At 45.1% G+C, this 27,427-nt stretch overlaps 1 protein-coding gene across 2 annotated transcripts in view; it reads left to right on the top strand.

Moving 5' to 3' along the window:
• The first annotated feature begins 359 nt into the window (after positions 1-359).
• YPEL2 (yippee like 2) overlaps positions 360-27,427 on the top strand; it is a 58,268-nt gene continuing 31,200 nt past the window's right edge. The window contains exons 1-2 of one of the 2 annotated variants that reach the window (XM_033089168.1): positions 360-584; positions 18,790-19,103. In XM_033089168.1, the coding sequence (XP_032945059.1) occupies positions 18,987-19,103 (117 nt within the window). In that variant the 5' untranslated portion in view covers positions 360-584; positions 18,790-18,986. Of the gene's footprint in view, positions 585-14,242; positions 14,361-18,789; positions 19,104-27,427 lie in introns of those variants that run through there. The other variant, XM_033089169.1, reaches the window with a different exon arrangement.

Raw genomic sequence — 27,427 nt, 5'->3', positions numbered from 1 at the left:
CCTCTAAGAAGAAGCAATATAAAGCCTCCTTCCTCTCTACTCCAGGTTCTGGGAATCCCAGTCTTGACCTGGGGACAAACCCCAAATCCATATAAACAGTTCCCTCACAGACGCCGAGAGCCTATCCATGCTCATCACCCTTTCTCCCTGTTCCTTCGGGCAGTCGCCCTGCTTAGCCAGGCTTCGCTGGCTGAGCCTAGAGGGGCCAGACCCGTCACTCACTGCACTCCCCGCACCCAAGCCCGGCCCGGGCAGAGGGGTGGGGGGTGGGAGGTAGGGGAAGCAGGGGGCGGAGTTCCGTCCTTCGCTGATTGGCTCGGGGCAGATGGGCTGCGGCCGTGCCGAGCCAACCCGCGGCGTGTTGCTATGTGCTGAGCCGAGGGGATAGGCGCGGGGGCGCGTCCGTCACAGGGCAGCCCCCGGCCCCGACCCGGAGGGATGCGGAGTGGCGGCGGCGGCGGTGGCGGAGACTGTGGCTTTAAGAGCGCGCCCGGAGCTCGGGATCCAGCCGGGCGATCCTTTGCTGCTGCGCACCCCCGCGGAGCCGAGCCCGGCGCTGGCCGGACAGGGCAGCCTGCTGCCAGGTAAGCAAACCCCGAGCGCGCGCGGGTAGGGCGCGCGTGGGCGTGGGGCGCGCTGTCAGTGCGGGTGCCGGGCACCAGGTACTGGGCACCGATCCCGTGGCCCCTCGGGCTCAACCCCTTGGAGCTCGGCGCCCTGTGCCGGACGAAACCCAGGCGGGGTCGAGCGTGGGGTCCCCGTGGGGGCTGCGGGTGCAGGGGGCGGGGAGCGGGCCGCCGGGGCCACGTGACCGGTTTGTTTACAAACACAGCCGGGGCCCGGCGGCGGCCAGCGGAGGGAGCAAAGGTGCAGTGGGTCCCCGGGTCCAGGGCGGGAACCTGTTGGGGGAGTCAGGCAAGTGTGGGGTGCGCGATTTGGCGGAGGGGACCTCGGGTCGCTGCTTCTTCCTTAGCATAGTTCCCGCGGGTTTGGACTCCGGGGGAGAGGGTGGTGGCTGCGGAAGTTTTCTGTCCCTGGTGACGCTGGGTGTCTGCTGGACACACTGGGTCCGGGTGCGCCGCCCTCGGGGGCCCCCGCCTGCGGGAGACTGGCTGCTCTCGAAACTCCCCGGAGTGCTCTGCCGGCCGTGGGCCGAGGTGACCGCAGCCGAGTTCCTGCCTGGCCGCTTCCCGGCGCCGCCTCAGTGTCCTTGCCAAGGGGGTGGGCACGAGTTCTCGCCTGCCCGACGGAATGTCGGGGCCTCTCCTGCGAGTACCTCTCGGTAACTGACGCTGAGGGGCAGCCCCCGCCTTTCCCTGCTTCAAGTTCATCCTCCTTGGCCGCTGACCTCTTCGAAGTGTCTTTATCCAAGTGGTGGCTTTTTTCCCCGTAGGGGGATGGGGAGAACCACCTGTTTTTTACCCAGCCCAGGAGACTGCCATCTCTGACTTCACCCTCACCTTATAAGCTGTTAAAAAGCCAAGTGAGTGAGTGTCGTCCGTTTTTCTCTGTTCTGCATGTAGCTGACCTCCCACAGCCTTGAAGCTCTGAATGGCACACGAAACTGCTCCTGGGCTTTGCTGGGGTTTTTGCTTTCTGGCCTCCTGGTCAGTTTGCTCTCCTGAAGTCTTGAAGCTCTCCTCAGTGAGTCTTTGTTTCTGGTGAGTCTAAAGGATAACAAGACAGCTAGCCACTCATCCTTTTTCCTTGCCTTTCCTCCCTTGTTCCTCTCTTCTGGTCCAGCAAGATGTGCAAAATGGGGCTCCCTGTCCTAGAGTACTGGCCAAGAAGGGAAACTGTCTGCTACCCTGTACCCCTCTTGCTCAGAGAACATTAGTGGTGCAAAGAACCTAGGTTGAGAAGTTAAGCGACTTGCCTAGGGTTCCTCAGGTCACTGACTTGTGCTGGGACTTGACCTCACACGCTTGTTGCTCTCCAGTGCTGTCTGGGTTCTGAGAACTCGGCTCTGTGATCAGTGGGCTTGGACTCAATCTTCACTGGCTTTCCTTTGACTTAATCACTGCCACAGGACTGCACATGTGTACCAAACCTGAAACTGAGTTCTGTCCATCCTTCCCCCCTTTTCCTTCGCACTTAATACTGAGGCTGAGTCTTGCCCTGATGTATATTTTAATTCTTCTGAACTATGGTATGAGTGGCTACAAGTTCTTTATCAAAGAACAGGTCCAGCCTGAGGAGAGTTGTGCAAACTTCCCTTTGACACTGTCCCTTGTCCCCAGTTCCATAAGTGTGTCCTGTAAAAGGAGTGAAGGTCTTGGGCTCATTACCCTCCTCAGTTTGCCTTTGCCTTACTAGTTTAAGATTTGATAACAGCACTTCTGGGATCTGTCTTGATATCTTGTGCTTGAACTAAAATCAAGAAGCTTAGAGTTAGGGGTGGAAAATAGAAAATTAAACACCACACCCAGGAATACTGTTTTCCTTCCCTCTAGGAGAGTGGTTTTCAAACTTTGAGTGGGATCCACAGTAAGGAACACACTTTATATCACTGTGCAGAATAAGAACTGCAATAAGTTCCAGGAAACAATTGCCCTTACTACCTGCAGTGTGCTCTGTTTATAATTTTTTTTCCTACTTAATTAAAAAAGACCAACTGCTGGTCATGACCCATTAATTTGATTTCTTGACCAAATGGCTCATGGCCCACAATTTAAAAAACGTTGCTCTAGGGCCGAGGTCCTTAAACTTAACGTGCATGAAGATGACCTGGGTAGTGTTTAAAAATGCAGTTTGTCAGTCCACTCTGGAGATGTTTATTTTCAGTGGAGCATATTTGTAATAAGTGGACCATGAGATTGCAATGCAGGTGGTTGAAAAGAAACCCTCATCTAGTGGGTCTTGGGGGCAATGAGCAATGAAAAGCTTTCCCTCGGACATGAAGCCTTAGGTGTGTGAAGCCCTGTGCAAACCCAAGATCACTCATCTGCTAGTCACACTAGCTTAGGCTTTGAAAAGTCTAAGGGTGTAGTGTTGGCTTTCAGCTTCTGTGAAGCCTTGGCCGTAAGAGACAGATCCCCCTCCCTCCCGACACCTCTCCAATCTGAGGGCTGCTGATCACTGTTCTGTGCCACTGGATGTTTCCAGATGCATGGGGTTGGGGTTGTGAGTAGAGCTGATGCATTAGTGTACTATTCACAGAGACTTGACTTTTCACAGTTTTAGTGATTTTAAGGCAGCATCGCAGTCTTTGTGCCTGGGATAGTCACAACTGGTCATCAGAAAAGGTTGATTTTATTTAACATGTGTGTATTCCAGGCTGTGTAGCCTGGGGCAAAGGCAGGTAGGTGATTTTATTTTTGTTTGAGGGTGGTGATGGGACATTGTCAAGGCTTGTCTATCAACAGTTGTTAATGAGAAGAGGCACAAGGTCCCCTACCTCATGGCTTCCCTCAGCTCTGGTTCTTCCTGTGGTGACAGCTCTGCTCTTGTGTGCAGTTAGATCTCGTTAGTCATCCAGTTTCTGATGCTGTTACCTCCATCTCTACATTTAAACACAAACATACACACATCGAATGCATCCACATGTGGGATGTTTTTCAGTTATTGTGTCCAGATATGCTGGTAAAAGAAATTCCCTTAGTTAATCAAAGCTTCAATTTAGCTTCAAAAGAACTCTATAGTATTCAAATTCAACCCTTGTCCTTCCTGTCAAAGGTATGCCTTATATGGGAACACTAACTGTAGGTTTGTTGAAATTAACTTTAGTAATGCTCAGTTTGGTCAAGCAGCACCCATTTAGAATGTTTAGTTTTGAGCCTGTGGAAAAAAAGAAAAGAACAAAAGGATAGCAACGGATAGGATATCCTAGGATAGGAAAAGCAGAGGGAAGAAGTGTTCAGGTGGGATTAAAATGGAGGACCAGGATCACTTTCCTTTGTATATTATCTTGGCATTTCCTTAGGGTCTGTTGACCAAACCACTAGGTGCTCTGACAATTGCATTCCCTTAGCTTGAAAGGGATATTAAACTCTGGAAAAGAAGCATCTTTTTGACGTTTACTCTCCAGTGATGGAAAGCCAGGGCCTTCAGGCTAAAGGTATTTTGTAAGAGTTTTCAGTGACATTATCCTTAACAAAAGGTGATGGTACTTTACTTTCATCCTAAAGGACTTTACTTTCATCCTACCGGAATTTCCCTGGGAGCTGTGAAGGGAGCCCTGGAGGGTTTAAAAGTAAATTGGATTATGCTACTCCCCTGCTTACAATTTTCCAGTGGCTTCCCATTGCCGCCCTTCAAACATAATCCAACTCCTTTCCAAGCAGGGCTTGCCTTCTCCCAACTTTTCACACCTCATCCCCTACCAGTTCTTACCTGGTCCACACTGCTTCATTCTGCTCCTACTGCACCAGCCATCCTGAGATTTCTAAACTGTGGAAGGTTTGTTTTAGTCTTTGGGTCTTTTCTACTGGTAGTTTCTTTTTTCCAGAATGCCTTTTCTCCACATCTTTGCATGATTGGCTTCTCTCACATGGGTCTCAGAGAACCCCTCCATGCCCAGTTAGCTAGAAGAGCTCGTCCTCTCCCTGCCCCTCAGCCTCTCTTAATCCCTTTAACTTTATTTTTTTCAAATCTCTCTAATACCATCTGGAGATACATTGTCTACTCGATGGCCAGATTGGAAGCTTGAGAGCCTTTGTCTTGCTCTGACAGTGCCTGGCATGCAGTAGCACTGGACAAGAAATCTATCTGTTGTTGGAACGAATGAATGAACGACTAAAGAGAGCCAAGGTTCAGAGTCTCTTAAGAGTAGGAAATATTACTTTATTTTCAAGAGAAGAAGAGGAAAAATTTTTTTCTCTCCCTTTTCCTGGGATGGGGTAGTATTCCTTTGGGATTTCTGCTTTTCACCATGTTTGTCATTGTTTGGTTCTTTTTATAGGTTGCCAAAGTCTCTGAAAAACTATTGTTATTTTGTTGTTAATGAACAACTCTTTCTTCCTCCGGTATTTTTATTCTAGGGCTCATTGTTCTGACAAACGTAAGCATTTCTCCCAGTAATCACATTTCATTAATACTTGGAGGCACTGTAAGTAAGGGTTAAGAGGCTGGGTTTTAGAACCAGAAAGATCTGGATAATTGGCTCTGTGACCTTGGGCAGCTGGCTAAAATTTTCTAAGTCTCTGTTCCTTACTGTAAAATGGGACTAATACCGGGGGTTCCAAAAAAATGTAAACACATGACTTGTATTCATCTTTCGTTATCGGTCTATATTGAGTATTACAATTTTAGTACAGTTTTTTCCTTTCTTAAAGTGTGTACACATTTTTTTGGCCCCCTCTGTAGTTACTATCGCACAGGATTGATGGGAGGATTAAATGAGAGAATGCACGGAAACCAGGCACAGAGCTCGCCACATGAGTAAGCACTTGGAGGTAGCATTAAAAACAACATAAATGTTAATAGTTAGATTCTCCTTCTCGCTGACTGGCAGGAATTCCCAATTCCATTGACTTGGGAATGGACAGTAAGAGGCAAAAACTACCAATGTGATTGACTGTTGACCTAAGAAGTCCAAACCTGTAAAGAATTTCTATTGAGTTTTATTTGAACCAATTTAAGGAAGAGTACGTGAAAGTGGGAGAAAGCAAGGCAGGGATTGGATTACAGGGTAAATAACAAGATTATGTGCTCTCTTGAGGGTGATTACACTTATTTCAAAGGTATGTTAACTTGGATGCCCAAGAATTATGGACAGGGCTTGCTTTAGGCAAAGATAAACCTTTTACTAAAAAAGTTATATGCCTGGGGCATAACTACCCACCATGATCTGCCCAGTTAGGAATTTATGATCAGATCATCCTGTGAGGTTGCTTAGAACTCCTTTTACGTCCACAAAATCTTAAATTCGTGTAAGTAAATGAAGGCCAAAAAATGTTGCTTGGATCTATTAGAATTGGAATGGAATTTAGAAATGTGCAAGTCTTAATAAACATCCATTGAAAGAAGTAATATTTATAGAAGCTTTTGGAAGGGCTTGTTGTCTACCTGTTCCTCTGGCCATTCATAGTTTCATCCTTGGATTAAGGTGGGGCCACTGAAAGCTGTATACTTGGGCCATCTATCTCAGCTCCTCCGTTTCGAGGTACACTGTCTGAGATAGCCATGTATAACTTGCTACTATATTTAAGGGTTTATATTGTTGAAAATTTAAGCTCCAGTTTCACTGAATATCCCTTTTAAGAAGTTAATTGGAGAAACTTCTTTCAGAATCAAGTGCCAGGGAAAGCTTTGCCTCTTCTAAGGAACTGGTATGGTTTTTCTTTGTGGACAATTGGAAATTTATAACTGATCCTGTTTCTCTCTTTTTGCTTCGGCTACCAGGAAGCACAGACCCAAAGTTGTGGCTGAACTTAGTAACTGGAGGGCCCTACATCTTAATTTTCTTTTGTGGTGTTAACCTTGTAATTTTTATTTTCTCTAGTTTCAAGTTAGTGATTTATAACTTCTTATTAATTCGATATATGCTGGAGTGGATATGAAAATCTACTTTCAGTATTGCATTTTAGAGGTATGAACATTGAGGCTCAAACAGGCAAAAAGGATTTGCTTAAGACACAGATTTAATTAGGGCAAAACACTGACTAGAAACCATACCTTTTGTTTCCTAGGCCCAGGGCTCGTTCTACTCCTATGCGTTCTGGAATAATACCAATTCCTGACTAAAACCCCAAATAATCCATAATGTCTCAATACTAGGCAGGGCCTACTTCCTTTCAGTGATGGGGCAATGGAGCAATGCCAGTCAGGTGGGACACTACCACCCACGTCCCTGCCGCCTGGCTGAGTCAGCAGCATCATGCCCTCCTGTCTCCTGAGCTACAGGGCGGCCAGCCCTCCTCTGTGGTCTTGGGAATGTGGTGAGTCCAGATTTAGTGACTCTGATCTGAAACCCAGATTGCCAGCTCAGAAAGAAAATAGCCTCTAGTGTCTGGAGTTCCCTTATCTGTTTCTTGATATCCAGGAAGGAAGGCTTGATGGCAGATGGGTGCCACTGAGGCTCAGACAGGGTCTTCTGGGGGTGAACGGTGGCTGAGTTTGGTTGGCCTGAAGAAAGTAGCTTTATTTTATCTGATATGAAATTTAGTTATAGGAAATATTGATCTTCCTCATGATTTGTTTCATTTTGTTTTCCCATGGTGCTCTGGTTGGGAGTACCTGGGGCAAGAGAGCATAGGCTTGGAACACATCCTGCCAGAGTCAGGAAAATTTTTTGATTTCTATTTTGAGCGAGAGAAAAGGAACCTCTCTCTGGCCTTGGCCTGAAACTCAACCTTGGTTTTGTTTTGTTTTTTTTCCTGGGTAATAATCATTAAATAGGTAATAAGACCTCTGAGAGATAAGGATAAATTAAGATATGGCCCCTGCCCCTAGGAGCATATGGTCCAATAGGAGCAATTAAGCCATATGCATTAGTTAATAACCAGAGTACAAGGTAGAGTTTAAAGTCATTACAGAGATACAGAACGAAGGGGAGGCATTTTGAAGACGGGACTGTGAAGGATGAAGAGGATTAAAACATGCAGAAACACTGTGGGCAAACAGTGCGTGCAAAGCCAGAGGTATGGACATGAGAGGTGGTGTATGAGGAATGTTCAGTAGGCTCGTGAGGTGTGGGGAGGGAACACTGGGGTATTGCGTGGGCTACCATTGCTGCAGTTCGGAGTAACCCCATGGAAGTGGACTGGGACGTCCATTCCCAGTGGAACCCTTGAGGATGAAGCCCTGTGAACAACGGCCAGTGGACATAGACAATGTGCATCCTCAAAAGTGACTGTCCCTAGGGGTTCTCCATCCTGGCTGCCCTAAGTGTCCTAGTCCAACCAAAAGCCCACAAAATCAGATTGTTCAGAATGGGGGATCTAGTAAAGCAGGCAAATAATAATCAAAAGAAATCTTTCCCAGGTTTTTCTAATGCTGCCCACTCCACGCAGGCCTGAGATCTGGAAATCGCTGAGGTGCTTGGTCTCCATGGCAGGAACCAGCCACTTAGCATCCCTGACCTTTGGCCCCCTTTCCTAAACTGACCCTTTTTGCCACTTCCTTATCGCCTGTGTGTCATCCATTATATTTGCCTCCCTTTATCTCTTTTACCACTTTGGTCTCTGTCTGTTGGGGATCCCTCCCTAAATTGAGCCACTGCCATTGGACCATAAGATAAAAATGAATTCTCTTTCAGTATTTGCCGCATTAATGGTATAAACATGTATATTATGTAAACATAAATTAAATAGGGCTTTTGGTTAGTTTTGTTTACATGAGTCTTAATTTGTTTACCTTGGGATTTGAGGGTAAAGTACGCCCACACAGACTGTAGCCTTAAAGCTAAATATCCCATTGGCAGGAACACAAGAACCGAAAACCAGCTTTTTCTTGGGCCTAATCTGTTGATCCACCTTCTGCTTCAGGTTATCCCCTTCCCTCATTTGTTTTCTCAGGTTTCTGCAATTAAAAGTTGAAGCTCTGAGCCAACCCTGAGAGTCTGAAGATGTTTTAAGAGAACTTGACATCTTTGTTTGGCATTATAATTAGTTGATTTAGACGCTCCCTCTGGGAGATATTCTATTTGTTGCTCTAGAGGACTCGGGGACCAAGGATGAGCGTCTTCAGAACCCCTCTTGCTTGTCTGGGTTGCAGGGTCCATGGGGGGTGGGCGATGGGGTCCCAGGATTCAAATGTTGGCTCTGGTCCTTTCAAACAGGTAGTCATAATAATGCCTGCCTCCCTGGGTTGTTGTGAGGATTGATTGAGATAATGCATATTAAGTACCTGGCCCCTTCTGGGCCCCCAATAGGAAATTAATAAACGATAGCGTCCTGGAGGCTTACTGACAGTTCCTGCAGGGCCTCAGATGACTCCTGCTTACCTCTGCCCCTCCTCCCCCTGTTTCAACCAAGGCTTTTTGAGCTCTTACTGCCAGCCAGGCTTTGGGCTAGGTATGAGGGTTGATTAACCAGTCCTGGTCTCTGGCCAGGAATGGCTCACAATCTAGTGGGAAGACTGACCCATAAACAGCTAGCTTTGTGGAGGTTTCTTAAATTATATGAAAAAGCTGCACTGGCAATGCGCATGGCTCCCCTGATGTGCCAGGCCTGAAAGGAAAAGAGGCCGTAATTCTTGTTAAAATCCATCTGCCACTCGCATAAAAGGAGAAACCCAGAAATTTGCTCTAGAATCAGTCTCTCTCTCCCATCCTACTCCTTTTCCTCTCTTTCAATAAATGGCAACCCTAGATGACAGTTTAATAATTCTTAGAACAAAATAATCCTTCTTTGGGCTGGTGAAGGCTGAGACTTTAGACGTACAGGCATCCTTTTTAAAGTGCCTCTGCCCTTTCTTTCTCTTGAGTTTTAAGTTTAATTTCCAAATTCCAATTGTGGAAAGGCAGGGAGCCCAGCCACAGATGTCAGAGTCTAGAGTTTTGGATTTATTTGAATTGAGAGATTAAAGTGAGAAAGCCAAAGGCATGCTGACAGCTGAACAATGAAATTGTATTGGCAGATTTGGGATGGATGGTTTGTAACTAATTGGGGCCCCAGCTGTGCCCTGGGGGAGCAGCAGTTAAAGAGAAATCAAGGTCACACAGTGCCAAAAGACATTCATTTATTCAGTAAATAATATTTGATATTTGAGTGTGGGACACAGACGGCAATCAAATAATTACCTCAATAAAAGCAAAACTACAACTGAAAAGTGCTACACATGTAGAAGAGAGGACCTGACGTAGTAGGGGTTGGAGGAGGTGAAGGGGAGGGTTCCCTGGTGAAGTAACTTTTGAAGATTGGCCACATCTCTTACGCTGTTTTCCAAAATGTTGTTTTTTTGATAGATCTTCTAAATGGCTGTTTTACATTATGGTTCGAGTACGGTCTTGTCTGAAGGCAGAGGAATGGACTGAGCCCTCTCTAGGTCCCCGATCGTGGGGAAAATGTGTTTGTTTTGTTTTAACCAGGATTATCATCTCTGAGCATGGCCATATACAAAGCGAAGAACTGATGCTTAGATGGCAATCTCTGGTGGCTGGAGGACAGGGGCAGAGCTGGCCCTCTTTCCCATGTGGAGCAGAGGCAGGGTTGAGGGACCGCTTTTCTTCTTGGCCTGAAGCAAGTCTGACACTTCAGTTTTCTCTATTTTGGTCTCACCTAGAGTAGTATCTCAGACTGCCCTGGGGTTTTGTGGGGACCACCTTGGGAAAAAGAAGGTTCCTGGGTTGGCAGTGGGTCCAGAAGTCAATGCCAGCCTGGGGAGGGTTCCTTGAGATGGTGTGAAGGGCCAGGGAGGTGGAATGGGAAATGTTTCTGCCATCAGACAACAGCCAGGTAAAACCGTTAGAGGTTCGTGCGGTGTGGCTTATTGGAAATATGGCTCCATGGTACCGAGTTTTATTAGACTCCTGCTAGCCCAACTGAGCTGATGTTACAAGAGTTTGCTGCCGTTTTAACTTTGTGGAGCATGAATGGCGTGTGAGTCCCATGTAATGCTCAGAATTAGGTATTTTAAGTGTACTGGGTATGGCAAAATAAGGAAATTATAAAAATCACTGCGTACAGCGCAGCTCTGTTTCACTGATGGTCATGGTCCTGATATTAACACCAAGAATCTCCAATGTTGTGGACACCAGGAGCCCTGGGGAAAACGTGGCAGGTGAAAACTGGACTTCTGACTGTAGGAAGTTACCAGTCTAGTAGAGAGACAGGCACACAATGTGCTAAAGGCTATTCCAGAGAAAAAAATGGTTTTCTGCATGCTGGAAGAAGGAGGCCACAGGCACTGCATAGGGTCTCGTTTAAACTAGGTATTATGGGGTGAGCAGGCATTTCCCAGGCGGAGAAGATGGGTTGAGGCAACTGCAGGGGCTGAAGCAACTTGAGAAAAGGTATCGAGGGAACTTGGTCTGCTGGGGAAACGGGTTTGGAGTGAGGTGGAAAGGGGATGAGAAGATAAGCCACCAGGTTCTTGGTGCCACTAGAGGGGTTGGACCTGGTTCTATATGTTGCCAGGAAACCACTGGAGGTTTTGAAACAGAGATGTGATCAGATTTTGTTGCATAAATAGAATTCTAGATGGGCTGGAGAGGTAAGAGCTGAGTCAGTGAGTCCAGTTAGGAAGCCGTCATGGCTATTCAGGATGAGAGAGGACAGTGCTGCTGGCCGGGTGAGGATGGCCACGGGAGGCTGAGTTTCAGAGCCAGAACCAACTGTCTAGGGGACAGATGAAGTACGACAGAAGAAAGGGAGAATAAAGGGTGTTTTCTGTTTGAGCAACTGGGCCAAATAGCATTAGCATTAAAAACTATTAGTGTTTTGGGCAGCCGGTTAGCTCAGTTGGTTAGAGTGCATTGCTGCTACGCAGCACCAAGTTTGCCGGTTCGATCCCCGCATGGGCTACTTTGAGCTGCGCCCTCCTTAAAAAAAAAAAAGGAAGAAAGAAAAAGAAATATTAGTGTTTGGACCTGGCACGTTGGAGGCTGCCCATGTTTTTGTTCCTCAAAAGCCGGGTTGTGATAAATGACATTCATGGAGCATTGCCAGAAGGTTCTGTAGCTCTTCCATTTCTCCCGAGAGTCTGTAACACTGGATCCAGCCAGACCATCAGAAAGACATGTTCTTCCCTGATTTGATCCCATGTGGAATCCCTTTTACTGCATTGCCCTTTGGTGTTGGTTAGGCTGTCCGTTTTCATGGAGGGATTTCTCAAAAACAGTCTTGCAAGAGGGTTACAGGGTAGGAACTGTTGGGGTGTGTTGGGGATCTTGTCTGCTGGGTTACCGATTGTCTCCTCTATGACTACCCAGAAGAGAAATGTCTCTCATAAAATCTGTATCCGGAACAACCCAGGTTCTTTTATTTTATAGGAAATATAAACCTCATAACTGCTGACATTTTTTTTTTCTGCCTTGGTTTCTGGGGAACTCGAGGCCAAATTTGCAATTAAAATCCAGTAAATATTTAGCAACTTAGCAGCATGCATTTCTATGCCCCAAACTCTCCTTTTTTCTTACCCTAATTTCTTAACCTATTTTATAATGGTATTGTATTGTTTATATTTTTGTAAGCCACCGTAAGTCCTTTTTGGACTGGGAGTTGTATAAGAAAAAGAAGGAAGCCATGAATGAACTATTGGCAAATGTCTTTGGTAACCTCTCTTCAGACGGGTTTTTCACATTATTTTTGATTGAAATCGTAGAAACAACCCAAAAGATATGATGTCTTCATAGCCAGCCAGCAACAGTTACTTCTATCTAATATTTAGTAAATTACATGCAAGTTTCAGGATTTTCAAGGGAAACTGCCTCTTCTCTATGTAGATGTTCTAACAGATGCAAGCCTCACTTGGGGGCCTCCCCAGGCAAAGTGCTGAATGAAGGGCCATATGGCAAATACACTGCTGTGCTAACAGATGTTTCAAAGGCATAGTCCAGCAGCCATCTCTGAGTGGACTCTGTGAGACTGGCATGTTCTGTGACCTCATGGAAATCAAGGTCTTAACAGAATGATGGTTGATGGATGGATACGTACTCTGCTTTAGGGCAGAATTCAGCTGGCAGAGACATCATTACAATATACTGTGTTTCTCCGAAAATAACACCTAGCTGGACCATCAGCTCTAATGCGTCTTTTGGAGCAAAAATTAATGTAAGACCCAGTATTATATTGTATTATATTATATTATTACATTATATTACATTATATTACATTATATTATATATTATTACATTATATATTATATAATATATAACATTATATTATATTAAAATAAGACCGGGTCTTATATTAATTTTTGCTCCAAAAGATGCATTAGAGCAGATGGTCCAGCTAGGTCTTATTTTGGGGGAAACATGGTAGAATCAGGACTTTAAAAACTGAAGGAATACTAGAGATCATGTAGGATTATCATCTGACAGATAATCCCCCTGAAATCAAGACTAGGCCCTGTATCCAGGATAGAGATGAATGGTTGGTTTTGTTTACCAGAAGGTAGTTACTTGATATCAAAGCTGGTTTTCATTATTATCAACTGGTTGGATTTGCAGTACACCTGGGTCCACTGCTTTACACTGGGTAGCGATGAAATGATGACATTCAGTTTCCGGTGTGCCTTGCACATTAGTTACGTGGCAGTTTGAATCCGGGCATTTCAGTCAAGTTTACACCCGTGGCCCCATCCTGGGATTAGTCTCATCAGTGCAGACTGCAGAGGTAACTTTTCCTCTGCATTAAGGGATGGAATGGCCTGTTGTTTGGAATGACATCCATGTCATTCCCCAGTTAATGTCAGATCCCCAGTTAAGCCACAAAAACCTACTTAAACCACAGTGTACCTTTAAGTGGATTAATTTAGGTCCTAACCCTCTAAACACCATGAGTCAGCATCGGAGGACAGGAACATTGCTTTGTTTGGGTGTTGTGAATAAACAGTTCCTGTGCTTTTTCACGCTCGCTGGTAAGGGTGATTATAGCTAATCGAGGTTATTGAGTACTAACCATGTACCAGGTGCTGTGCTGAATGCTTCACTTGCATTATGTCATTGGTTCTTTTGTCTCCTCCGTGAGGTAGGCACTGTTGTCATTCCCTGTTAGGCAACTTGCATAAGGGTGATGCAGCTCGTGAGAAGAACCAAGACTGAATCCAAGCGCATCTGCCTCTAGATCCTGTACCCCTCAACAGTGGGCTATGCTGCCTCCCACTTCTCTTATTTGGAAGCCCCGGGAAAGGCGTTCTCTCTGCTCCCTGGCCAGGGTTCAAGGATTCTGGTGAGATTAGGAATGGGGAAGGAGGTCAGTCCTCTTGGGATGAAGGCCTCCCACAGCCATTCTCTCTCTCTCTCCTAATTCTGTCTCCCAGTTCCTGAAATGGCTGGTCTGTTCCCCTATTTATTGCCTCCAGTAAGGGCTTTTCTCTTTCCTCACCCATGATGGAACAGAGCAGGGCTACTCCGTCATGTTCCTCCTCTCCTGTCCTTAAAGCTAGCATACAGCCCTCTTTAGGCTTTCTAAGAGTTCCTACAATAAGTAAACGATGGAAAAGTTGGAAAGTGGTTCAGTTGTTACCCCAACAGCTATACACGTATTTAACCTAAACCCTGCAAATGCAAAGAATGGGCATCAGTGCCAATGACAGGCCTTTAATTAATACCCAGGACTTAAAAATTCACCCATAGCCCAGATGAACCATAGTTCTGGGCATCTCAGCACAGGGTCTGAGTGGAGAAGGGTCTGGGCCTGAAGATCCAGAGTAACTTTGCCTCCTGCCTCAAGGGAGGGGCCTCAGTCATGCCTGCCACCTACACAATGGATGGACCGGTCTAGTCATCAGCCAGATGCGAAGCAGTGGGAATTGAGGTAAGTGACGGCCTCTACGGTGTGTCCTGTGCTGCTGAGTTCAGGGGGTGCAAAAATGATTAAAACGCAGTCCCTACTCTTGGAGCTTACCTCTAGTAGAGGCAGGAAAGGATAATTTCAGTTTCAGTAGGGTAAATATTAAGATAGAGGTGAGCGCAGAGGAGGCGCCAATAAGCCCAGGTGCTGAGGTGACATTTGAGCTGAGTCTTAAGAGACACCAGGGCATGGTGAGCAGTGGTGGGAAGGGTGTGTCAGGCTGAGGGAATGGCATCCACGAAACCTTGCAAGAATGGAAATACATGTGGTGTATTAGGAGGGACTACAAAGAGTTTGGTTGCCAAATCTGAGCACTTAAGAGAGTTCTTGACACATGGTTGACCCTTAAATGTTGGTTCAATAAGGGGAGTACAGAGCATGAGGTGGTAGAGATGAATCCGAAGCCATTTATGGGTGTCAGTGGTCGATGGTTTTCAGTAATACACACTTAGAATTTGTTGTATACTTACTACATGCTAGCCAGACGCATGTGTTGAGTACTTTATATGTCGTAGTTAATCTGCACAAGAGTCCCACAAGGAAGATATTACTCGTATTTTTTAATAAGGAAAACGAGGTCCAGAGAGGTTAAGTAACTTGTCCAAGGTCACACAGCTAGTAAATGATAGAACTGGGATTCAAAATCCCTGAGTCTGGTCACAGAACCTGTCATTTTAACTGCTACCCCATATTGCCTTTCTGAAGGCAATGAGAACGGTGATGTGGTCAAATCTGCTTTTTAAATAGACAATATGGGCTGAAATGCAGAGGGTAGGACAGGGGCTTAGGGGCCTGCCAGGGCTGTGTGCCAGCACTGTGTACGCCCTTACATCATCTCATTTAATCCTCATAATCCTATATAGGTTTTTTTTGTTAGAGTTAGGGAAGCTGAGGGTCAGAGTGGTTGAATGATTTGCCAAAAATCACTCAGCTAGAAAGGAATAGAACTGGTTTGTGATTCCAGAACCCACTTCTTTTCTAGGCAGTCTTTGCCTATCCTCTACCAAAACACCCCCCAAAAACAGAGGCCCATCTAAGGTTGGTCCCATTCTGTGGCTGGAGGTGTTACTTCCCCTGAGTGGGTTCCACCTACTCAGTTTCTGTGGCTCTGTGTGTGGCAGTACAGTCTTGCTTCCCACATTATTCATTGAGTTCCTTCATGGCTTACCTGAAGAATTCATATCTCTTACCCCTCCTTCCTGGGGACACTCAAAAAGTTCTGTTTTGAGTCCCAGCTGCTGTTGTGGCTCCTTGGAAAGTAGGCCTGTCTGTCAGGTGGGCTAGCAGGTTTGGTGAGTGCTCGCTATGCATTTGGCTCTCAGAGTGGTGTATTTAAGGTCTTTGTTTTTAATCATAATAGTTCACATCTTTTGTTTCCATTCTGATCAGCGGGAGGTGGCTGGGGATGGTAGCAAATCTTTCTTTAATTTCCACTGTGATGGATTATCACTTCACTTAAAATGGTGTTTAATTTGCACATGTGCCCTGATTTTAAATATTGAGCTCATTTGATTATTATTGGAAATCAATTTGGACTTCACAATATGTGCAACGAGTTGGACTTATGAAGCCCCATGGAGCCTGCAGCTCCATGCCCTCAAATTCTTTTTTTTTAAAAAAAAATTCTTCTATTTTGTCTTCTTCCTACAAACCCAACTCACAGAAGCAGTTTTTAAAATTTTCCCACAAGAGGGAAGAAGCCAGTAACAGGTGATTATTTTTTGGTCCCTACTTCTTATCATTTTTTTCCTCACTCAGCCTACTCTCTTCTTTCTTCTCAGGTACAAGGACCCTTTCCTGAGCCTACTTCACCTTGCTTTCAACTCACTCCCTCTCATTCCCTCTTGTTTGCCCTGTACCAGTTGAACAAGATTCATATTTCAGCAAGCCACTTTTTCTTTCCTTCTTGGGGAAGGAGTCAGCTTTTGGACGCTTGTGAATTCCTATGAAAGCAAGAAGGCAGAGTGACTGGAGCAGCAAAAACTAATGCCTTCTGTCGAGGCTCTCCAGAGTTTTTCTAGCACCAGGCAGCCTGGGATATTTTTTATGTGGTCGATTTTTCTCTTGTTTTTTTAAGTTCAGAGCTATGGTGTGCAATGAATGTGGGTGCATGGGTATGTGTTTGTATGTGACATATTCACATTTAATACAGACTATAAATGCTTATTGCTCAAAAGGTAGCTTTGTATAAGTTTCGGAATTCAGATTTGAAGCTGAGCATAACCAGAAACCCCTGCCTGCAAACTTTTTTGGGGGTTTCCTACAGAAGAGAAGTAAGAGAAGAAATAATTCTGCTCTGGGGAAATGCATAATTTAGAAGCCGGCTGCATGTATAAGAAAACAGACTCTGTGGCTGCTCTATAAACCCAGACTGGCAGCCAGGGCTCATTGTTTCCTTTTCTTCCCTCAGTGTTTATATAAGACTGAAGGGGCCGGTGCTCCTTGTGCTCCCCACTGGGCAGCTAAAGTTGTGGACTTCAGAAGCGGCTGGCCTCCCTGCTCGCTTCCTCTGCCTGTCTTTTTGATTCCGTACCCTGACCTACCACCCCTTCCTTTCCTGCAGATACTGTTTTTCCTGAGAGTGCAACAGCAGGAGTATTGGAAAGTATAGAAAAGCCCAAGTGGGGTACATGGCTCTTTCTACTACCTGTAATGCTGCAATACCCAACAGCATTGGTCTCCTGTGGGCTTTTGTTTTGCCCACTCACCTTACCCACTCCCAGAATATCCCCAGGGTGAGATGAAGGGTCTCTGGATCCAAGGGATCATGTATCTTCCTTCCTCATCTCCTATTATGGCCAGGCCTAACTCCAAGGCAAAGCTGGGGAAATTAATTCTCACCTCCATATGGAAGTATTTCTGTAATGTTCAGTTTAACCTGATTTTACATCTTTAAAAATAGACTGAGCAGGGAAGACATTATGCCCCCATAAGTCTGAATTTCTCCAGCAGTTGGACATCTCATGTAGAATTGGTCCCCCCTGCTGTGGAGCCTACTTGTCTCCGGGCTGCAAAAGGGACATGCAGGATAAGGGGCAGTGAACACTGTTGTCCTTCAGCCTGGTGCTGGGCAGTGGTGTTGGACGCTCAGGAAGATATACAGAGTCCCAGGGGTAGAGTGGCCTTCAGTGATTGCCGCGGGGGAAGGAAGTCAGGGATAAGGGAGCTTCCCTTTGGAAGATTTGGTTCCCGTAAGGTTTAGAAGAAAAAGAGAACTGTGATTTGCGGGCTTTCTCTAGACATCCAGATGGATCCCAGACATAATCCAGCAAGGAAGGTTGGTTTTGTTTGTCTTCCTCCCCCATCTCTCTAAATAATTTTATCTTCACAGCATGGCAGGTGTTAATTAGCAGTCTGGCTCTCCTCGGAGGTAGGCAAGTGGGAACACCACCCCGCTAGTGAAGGCCAGGGAATAGGCGGGTCGAGAAGCCTCAGGTAGGTGACTCTGAGAAGCAGAGTGAGTTGTAGATCTTGGGGCTTTGCCGTCAGACCTTTACTTGGACATATCCCGAGAGTTACCTCACTTTCTCAGTGTCCTTGGTTCCCAATAGAATAAAAGAGCTGAGGTTCCGGTAGGAGAGCTGTTGGGTACTGTGGGATGATTAATGGGAAGTTTGAGGGTTGAGGAGAAATTCTGGTAAAATTCACTCTCCTAGTGAATTTTAGATGTGGGAGTCTTATTATGCCATTGGTTTCATTCATTCATTTGATTTTTCAACAAAACAAACACACAAACAAACAAACAAATACAGAGCGTCTACTTCTGGACAAAGTCTTGGACAAAATCACTTCTCCCAAAAGAGCCACGAGGGACCCTGCTGGTTGGGAACTTGATCCTTTGTATCCCATGCTTAGTCTACAAGTAAAGGGTGGTAAAGGGTGGTGTGGGGGTTTATTGTCTCTGCAGGTGGGGATTTCAAGTTTTGGAGGATTGCCGGCATCTGGAGATGGATGAGAACTCCATATGTGGCTGTTGATGTAGTGACTCTCTAGAGGCCGAATTTCTTTTCCTTTAGCCATTTATCTTAGTTGGCTCAAGAGAGTAGCGGGGACTTAGGAGTCCTCTCGTGGGGGCTATAGTTAGCACATCTTTAATCTGGCCATTTCTAGAACTCCCGAGGAATGGTGATCATGCCTGTTTGCTGGATGTTGGTGAAGGGTAACTAGGGACTGCTGAGAGCTCTGAGTTGATATTGAACCTCCAACTCTAGAGAAGTAGCAATACTGGTACCTCTAGTGGTTTCTTCTTCATTGGGTATCTTGACACCGTGCAGGAAAAGGGGGTCATTTTATCCTGGACATGTTGCCCTCTTGGTGGCAGCTGGACTCTACTTGCTTTGTAGAAAGCCCAGCTCCATCAGCTAATGCTCCTCCCCTTATCTTGGCACTGCAGGCTGCTGAGAACCAGCCCTAGACCTCTGCTTGAGGCTCCTTCCTCTGAAGACATCACCAGTGTGTGGAGCCTGCCCCACACCCACCCCCTGCCAAACCACGGCCTTTACCTGTGTCTTCCGGTGTTTCCCGTGCGACCCATCCTGTGGGAGTGCCTCGTGGGCTGCCCCAGAGTTCACTCCACGCTCAACAGCGCCAATGGTGAAGATGACAAGATCCAAGACTTTCCAGGCCTATCTGCCCTCCTGCCACCGGACCTACAGCTGCATTCACTGCAGAGCCCACTTGGCCAATCATGATGAACTCATTTCGAAGGTACAGGTTCCCTGCAGGCCTTCCTTGCCTACCATGGGGGAGGGCACGTCCTGCCCCTAAGGTTGCAGAGGTGTACAAGCTCTCCCAGAGAGCCGGGGATATCTGTACTCCATTTTCTGTACAGGGAGGGCTGACCCACAGGGCTGTCTCATTCAACCGAGAAACAGCTCTTGAGTTGGAGAGAGAGTGTACTAGTTCTCTCGGTTATTTTGGAAATTAGATGTCATCCCTGTCGGAGGCTGTGGGCCAGCGGCTTGCAGGCCGGAAAGGAGAGGCGTTGAGGAGGCATTGGAGGCTTAGGTTGGCAGAGGAACTCTGTGGAGAGGACTGCCTACCTGAAAAGTGAGTTTTCAGAAAGGTGATGGGGCCAAGATGTCTTGTAGCGGGGGTTTGAGCTGAGATAAGGAGGGTATTGCCTTCCAGGCCCCAGAGAAGGATGAGACTGTTGAATTACTAAAATGGGCGGCCCTTGGGGAGGACCAAAAGTGGCTTGGTGAAGACCTGATTCACTGCCTTGTGAGGACCTCTAGGGCTTCTAAGATAGCAAGACATTTGATCACAATCAAGAAAAAATGGAACCCTATTTTCCCGGAGGAGCCTTGGCAACTGCTTCCCAAAGTTGGGGCAGGGGAATTATTAAAAAAAAAAAAAAAAAAAAAAAAAGAAAGAAACCCAGCATCCCAGTTATGCAATCCAGGAACTGGCTCCTCAGGCAGCAGTCTCAGGGGAGCTATCTCCTTCCTGGCCCTAAATTCCCAGGAGAGGAGAAACAGGTTTTACTAGGCTTCATGAAAAGGGAAAGATCATGGGGGACTTTTCCCTTTAAAAAGCCTGTTTCCTCAGAACCTGTGCTACCTGCCATTCAAGTAAAAAAAAAGAAACAGACAAACCTTTATGCAGACCCAGACTAAGTTAAAAAAAAGAAAAAAAGAAAAAAAGAGTGTTGTTGATCCGTCTACAAGAACTGCTAGAAAAGGTGGCATCACTTTCCCTGCCTCTGGCTTGGTAGCCGCAGCCAGAGAGGAATGCAGGATCCACAGTTACAGATCAGCCCCATCCAGCTGGCTGATTTGACAGGAAGTGAGGAAGGCTGCCTGAACCACCACATCTGTGGTAGTCGGGATTCTTAAACCAGGACTGAGGACCGACCTCCTCCTTTTACTGCGCTTCCAGGGTCTCAGGTTACCATAGAGCTTGAACCCTGGAGCCCTGGCATCTGGCCCACGTTCCCCTCTGTTACTCTCCTTTGTGCTATTTATGTTCCAGCCAGCCTATAGTTTCCTTCTCTATCACCTAACTCATCTTGTCTCAGATTCCTTGGATCTTTTGAGAACCCCTTGAGTCTGCAAGTTTGGAAGTGGAGAGGCTCTGTCAGTGAGGGAAGACGGGAGTTAGTCCTCTTTGCTTTGGAAGGGTGCCTGCAAGCTTGGAGGGAAAATGTGAGTTGTCCTATTTCTGAAAGTCTCCAGAGAAAGTGGAAGCCAAGACATTTTTTTTAGCATCAGAAAGAAGTGTGCTATGTATCATAAGAAATTGAGGTACTAATAAAATGTATTTTAGCACCTTCTCTATACTAAGAACTCTGCTACTTGACACTTTACAGCTGTTATCTCACTTAACCCTCATAAGCCTTTAAGGGTAGGCGATGTTAGTCATTTTTTATATGGATAGAGAAATTGAGACTCATAAAAGATATCCAAGAACTCAAGTCAGAGGCTCAAAGGAGAGAGAGCAATTACTTTGAGCATGTTCAAGAAGGATTTCTGGAAGAGGTGGTATTTGAGCTTGGCCTTGTAAGGTGGGTCGAAGTGAATATATGAAGATGGTAATGACCTTCGAAAGTACTGTGTCTTCTCTCTTTGGCCTGGTATACAGGGTCTTGGTGATCTGACAGAGCTGGTGTTTTTAGTTACCGTTTTTCCCCAAAAATAAGACCGGGTCTTATATTAATTTTTGCTCCAAAAAACGCATTAGGGCTTATGTTCAGGGAATGTCATCCTGAAAAATCATGCTAGGGCTTATTTTCTGATTAGGTCTTATGTTCGGGGAAACACGGTAAGTCTTCTGTCAGTTCCCTTGCTTTATATTTCAACTACTTGGAACTAAGCAGTATTCCCTGAATATACAGATAGGGGAATTTCAGGCCTCTGTGCCTCAGCCAAGAGCAGCCCTCTTTCTTCACCTTCTTCCTCTTTCCCAGGAGCTCTTACACATCCTTTTTCCACCTGGGGCCTTTTCCTACTAGCTTTGTATCTCTGGCTCAGAACCTGACCCATGGCAAGAGCTCAATAAATGGTCAAATAAACGGATGGATGGAGCGTGAGCCTTGGGAGAAGACAAATGATGAGCAAAAAAGACTTTGTTGGCTTCATGTCCTTCTTCCTGCCCCCTTTGGGGCAGAAAGGCTTATTCACAAATCCAGGCCAAAGTCAGCACAGGCTTCAATTTCATTGGCTACAACCGGTGCACAGATGGGGTGCATTAGAGCTCGATGATTTAAAGAGTTGGGTTAAATGCCTGGCTGTGGGGAAAGACTGAGGGAACTATGGCTGGCATTGTACAAAGATTCTTTTATTTCACTCCACACACAGCCACCCCCGGCGTGAAATCTATAGATTCTTATGCAGGTCTGCTTAACGGAAAGATCATTGCCACAGCCCCCTCCTTGGAAAATGGGCCTTTCTTTTCATTTTGTTTCTCTCTTCCATTTAAGAAAGTTCAGGGAGAGAATGTTTCTCCTGTTCTTCCCTCTTGACATAATCTCCTATGCGGTTTCAGAATCCGCCCAGTGGGAGTTAGGAGCTGGGAAGCAGATAACTGGAGCAGCAGTGTAATTAAATGATACTTTGTACTTGTAATAGAGCCTTTCATCTGGAAGCTTGACATTCCATTGTTTGGTCTAACAGGAAAAAAAAAAAAACCAACCCCCCCCACCACAAAAAAAAAACACACAAAAAAACCCGAGTCTGCCTTCCTTAATGGAGAAGGCAACACAAAGGTCCAGAGAACTAAAGCTCTGAGTATGTGGCTAGCAGAGAGCTGGAGGACAGAATCAGGATTTCAGGCTCCCTTATCCCTTATCCTTATCCCTATCAGAGTGCTAAGCCCAGTGGAAATGTGTAATTGTCAAGACGTAAAACAATTAGGGTCTGCATTGAAATGGTGGTGGAAAGAATTCTGCACTAAGCATTCCACCTTCCCACCTTGCTCTAGATTTCTTAGAGGCCTCGTTGCTGGGAATCAACTGTCCAACCTCTGATTCTCAGTTTCTAGCTAATAAAATCAGTGCAATAATAGTTGCTGTGCCTAATGCCTAGCAGCTAGCAGTTGTGTGCTTACTATATGCCATCCCCATAACAGCCCTATGCGGTAGGTGTACCTTATTTGGCTGGGGGAGGGGAGCAGGTTTACCTCATTGGGTTGGTATGAGGCTGCATGAGATCATAGATATGTGGGTGGTTTGCAAATCAAAGCTATATGTGAGTATAAAGTAGTCTCTTTGCTTCTCTTGGCCTTGCTGTCCAAAAAGGAAAGAAAGAAAAGAAAAAAGAAAAGCAGGGGTTGGGGTGGAGGGGATTTAGTTTAGCCAAGCAAATATAGTTTAGGCCAGATAGTTTCACTTTAGAACCTGGAACACAGGAGTTGACTGTAAGAGAAGAAATAGACAGGAAAGTTGTACATGTCTGCAGAAGCGTGACAGCACTTGCTCTGTAGGATGGGGGTGGGGGGGAAGGGAGGAACTCTTTGAATTGATGACAGAACTATCTAGGGAATGTGTTGAGTCTCCTCCGATTTCTTCTTGGGGGTGTTGTGGTCTCGGTGCTGGAGTGTTTGCAGGCAGAGGTATTTTGTGTTGGCATGAGGAATTGCTCATACTGTTGTTTCTTACCCAATGGTGCAAGCCCCAGGATAAAAATATACCTTGGTTTTATAAAATAATGATAGTTTCAATTGGAACAGTTGCCCTGAGTGAGAACAAGCTAAATGCTCATTTCTGTGTCTCCTATTTCGCAAAGCATTTCCATGAAAATTCCTGTCTGTCGTTCTTACCTGCCCTCCCGCCTGCTAACTTTTTGATGGCATCTTGGAGGAGCCCATTTGGGACTGGTGAATTGCATTAATCTATCACGATCCCACTTTAGGGATGGTGGCTCCACTCCAAGACACAGGTTGCTCTAGTGTGCTGGGTTCTTGGAAGGAAGGTGTTATAGGAGGCTGTAGAGTGGGGGTCCAGTGAAGGTGACAGGAAGAAATCTTTTACTCGCCCCCCCCCCCCCAAAAAAAAAACCACAAAAAACCTGTTTACTACTATGTCAAATCTTCAGGTCAGATTATCGTGTGTGGACAAATAATAGAATTCCCAGAATTGCAGATCATCTCGCCCAGCCCCTATTCCTGAGGAAACAGGCCATGGGCAACTCAACGATCAGCCTGAGGTGACAGCCTCAGAGCCAGGCATCGCTGCTTCACACCCCTCAACTGCGTTTTGTGTGAAGAGCTCTGGTTTGTCTTGTTTTCAAGAGTTGGGCCTCCTCAGGTGGGGTGCTTTTAGGGGGTAGGTTCTTTTATTTGTGGGATTCCGTTGGGTTTACAGTGGTGGCATTTTGGTTTTCCCTTCTTGCCTACACATTAGATGAAGTATTGCTTTGAGAAAAGTGGCAGGGAAGAAAATGTTCTGAAGCCCTGTATTGATCTAGTAGCTGCTGAGAGGCCCACTCTGCCCTGCGTTTCCTACCTCTGCTTCTGAGCACTAGTGTTCTACACCAGCGATTTGCATCAAGACTTGTACCCCCAACACAGTAGCTTAGAGGTAGTGGACATGGAGGGGGTGCCAGTATGGAATTACAGAGATCTGTCCCATCCTGTCTCCTCTACCTGTCAGGGATTTGTTTCTACCACCAACCAGCTTGTCTTTAATGTACAATAAAACCAACTCTCGGGGTGGCCAGTTAGCTCAGTTAGTTAGAGTGTGGTGCTGGTGGCACCAAGTTTACCTGTTCGATCGCCGCGTGAGTCACTGTGAGCTGTGCCCTCCTTAAAAAAAAAAAAAAAAAAAAAAAAATTAAAAAATTAAAAAATCCATATTAAAAAAACTCTCCAGATTATTAATGCAATTATTTAGGTCCAGAGAATTTTGTGTAAAACATAAATACAGGAATAGAATTTTTAAAAATCTACTCACTTCTTCTTGTTATAGTGAGCTTTGGATTATATTAGTAGTGTTAGTGATTGCTAGGTCACATCAAACAGAATAAGTGATAAAGTACATGTACAATAAGATGTGTCACTTAGATCATTCTGTGAGCTTCTCTAACTTGAAAATTATATTTTGAATTGTAATTTTATTGAAGGATTTTTGTTATCCAATGGATATATGCCAATGATTTTTACAAAAACCATAATTCAATAAAATTAGTACTTCTATCCTAGCAAGACGAGAGAAACCAGGTTGCATGTACACCTATAAATGTCGATCATAAAAAGTGAACGTTTTGTTTTTGAAATAGTGGGACCCAGGCTTTGACCACAGTGATTGATGAGCTTTCAGCAACGCAGTAGGAGTCTTTGTTGCTTTTGCCATGTTTGTAAACCATTGTTGAATGTTTGTCAGTGTTTTCCTAAAGAGCATTTCTGAGGTACAGAAAAGGCAGAAGTGATAAATTATAGAAGAGTTCCAACATAAGTCAATAAGCCAGTTTAAAAACACATTCAATCAATTTTGCTTCTGTAAATAAAAATCACATATCTAACCTAACATTACTTACTACTTTTCCACAACTATTTGGCCTTTGAAAGTCCTAATCTCCTAACAATGAAATATTAGTTCTGAAGGAGTGCAAAAGAGCTATCTGTTGACCACCCAGGAAGGGGTGACAGGTGAACCAAGTCTGTACAGAAAATCTCCAGACAAAGGGATGTCATTAGATTACTGTGTGTGTGTGTGTGTGTGTGTGTGTGTGTGTGTGTGTATGAAAAGAAACCATCTGGAGCTTATAAAATATAATATCTTACGGCATCTTCCCCCTGTAGGGACAGAGATTGAATCACTTCAGACTGAGATCAGCCATAAATTAGGCTGGGATAATTTGTATGGCATTATTCTTCCAAGATGAGACGGCCATAACTGGATTTCAGAGGCCTGTGGGGTATGTGGGTGGTGGCAGTGGGCCTGTATACTTGCTTTTTTGTCTCACTGGTTCTATCCTATAATTGTACAGAAACTAAACACATATTCTGCGTGTGTATAGAGCACTGTACTAGATACTTTGATACCACCCTTAAGGATTTTATCCTCAAGGAACTTTGATTCTAGTTGGGGAGTTAATAGGTTCATAACTCATCCCTTGAACTCATCCCTTTGTACTTCACCATATATTTATCTTAAAGCAGTTATCACAGTAATGATGCATGTCTAACATTAGCCTGTGAACTTCCTGGGGAGATGCTTGTGATACTGCTTTGTGTCTCTAGCACCTGGCACAGCTCCTAGAGACTGGTAGATTTTCAGTGAATATCTGAGTGAATGACTTAGTACTCGAAGACAGAGACAGATCACAGGGGGGGCTTAATCTGGAGTCCATGGACTGGCTTTAAGGGATCTCTGAAATTGTATGTTTAATCTGTGTGCGTGTATATTTTTCTAGGGAGTGTTCCCTAGCTTTCATCAGATTCTCAGAAGGGTTGTTGGTCAAAAAAAACCTTTAAGGGATCAAATATATGGTGATGGAAGGAGAACTGATTCTGGGTGGTGAACACACAATGTGATTTATAGATGATGTAATACAGAATTGTATTCCTGAAATCTATGTAACTTTACTAACAATTGTCACCACAATAAACTTTAATTTAAAAAAAGAAAAAAGAACACCTTTAAGATCCATCTGTCTAGAAACTGAAGATCTGGGAAGACTTGGTAGAAGTGACATTGAGATGTGTCTTGAAGCAAGAACCTAGACAGGTAAACATGGATGGAGTGGGGCCAGTAGATAGAGCAGAATCAACAGAGAAATAGAGGCAGGAAGTATGCAAAAAGTAGCCGTTCTTTTGAGTTAGATATTGAGGAACTGTGTGCCAACAGATTGAAAGGGTAGGTTGAAGCCAGATTGTTGGAAGAATAGAAGTTTAGACTGTATCCTGCTGGCTGTTGGGTGCTACTGAAGACCTTTGAGTACCTAATGACATGATGAGAGCTTTGCTTTGAGATGGTAAATGTTGTTGTGGGGTGGTAGTTAAACTGCAGAAGAGACTGGAAATGGAGAAACTGGTGCATACGCATTGCAGTGGTCTGAAAGTGTTCCGGGCATGTGTGGTGATCCTTCAGTGAATACTTATTGACTACTGCTTGGAAAAGAAACACAAGCATTCTGGGATTTAAAAAAAAAAAAATTCTATCATGTATAGCCATGAGCAAGAGGAACTGAATTCAGGAAGTCATACTCTTGGGATGGGAGGTAGACTTATCCGACAGTATTGCTTGTTCCCTGTGAAAATTAATCTGGGCACAAGTAGAATTGCTCACTAATTTATTGTCAAAGGAGCTGCCAGGGACCGAGCCTGGTGAATTGTCTGTTTTTCGCTGAAGACAGGCAGCTAGAGCACACGGATCTGCTCAAATGTGATCATTTCTATGTGGTTGCTTTAAATACCAAAAGGAAATGACTTGAGCTATGAAGCGTACCCTGAAAATTTAACTCTGTGGTTTGCAAATACCTATAAGGTTCCAGTCATAAGATTGGTTTGTACATTAGTGTCTCGGCATTCAGTAAGGACGCTAGTGATGGAAGCTTGTGTCCCTAGTCATAATCCAAAGAAACTCTTTTCAAAAGGGTGTTCTCTCTGGAAAGCAAGAAGTGGGTAGAGGACCTCTTCCCTTGTGTTTCTGGTTGAGCATTGGCACTCCCTCCATCTCTAGAGTGGTAAAGTTGCACCATTACTGGTTTGGCTGCTTGTATTTTGGGGCCTGAGCAGAATCCACTGTCATACACTGATTATTCAGTTCAACAATGTGTGTGTGTGTGTGTGTGTGTGTGTTTCAAACAACATGCTAGGCTCTAGTCTGGGGCTAGGGATAGGGAGATGAAGCCAGCATGATTCCTGCATCTTTGGGGTACATGGGAATGAAAGGCTCACGGTGGAGGGAAGAAGAATGGTACAGATGAGGTTGTACTGGTGTCATCATTTAACAAAGTATGAAAATCTACGTTGCTGCTATTAACTACTATTTATTGAACATTTACTATGTGCTAGGAACTTCTTTAGACATTTTCCTTACCCCATCACTTAATTTATAATATCCTTTCAAGGTGGGGATGAAGCAACTTGTC

The sequence above is a fragment of the Rhinolophus ferrumequinum genome, chromosome 21 (assembly GCF_004115265.2).
Source record: "Rhinolophus ferrumequinum isolate MPI-CBG mRhiFer1 chromosome 21, mRhiFer1_v1.p, whole genome shotgun sequence".
Classification (NCBI taxonomy): Eukaryota; Metazoa; Chordata; class Mammalia; order Chiroptera; family Rhinolophidae; genus Rhinolophus; species Rhinolophus ferrumequinum.
This window is presented reverse-complemented; position numbering and strand designations above follow the sequence as displayed.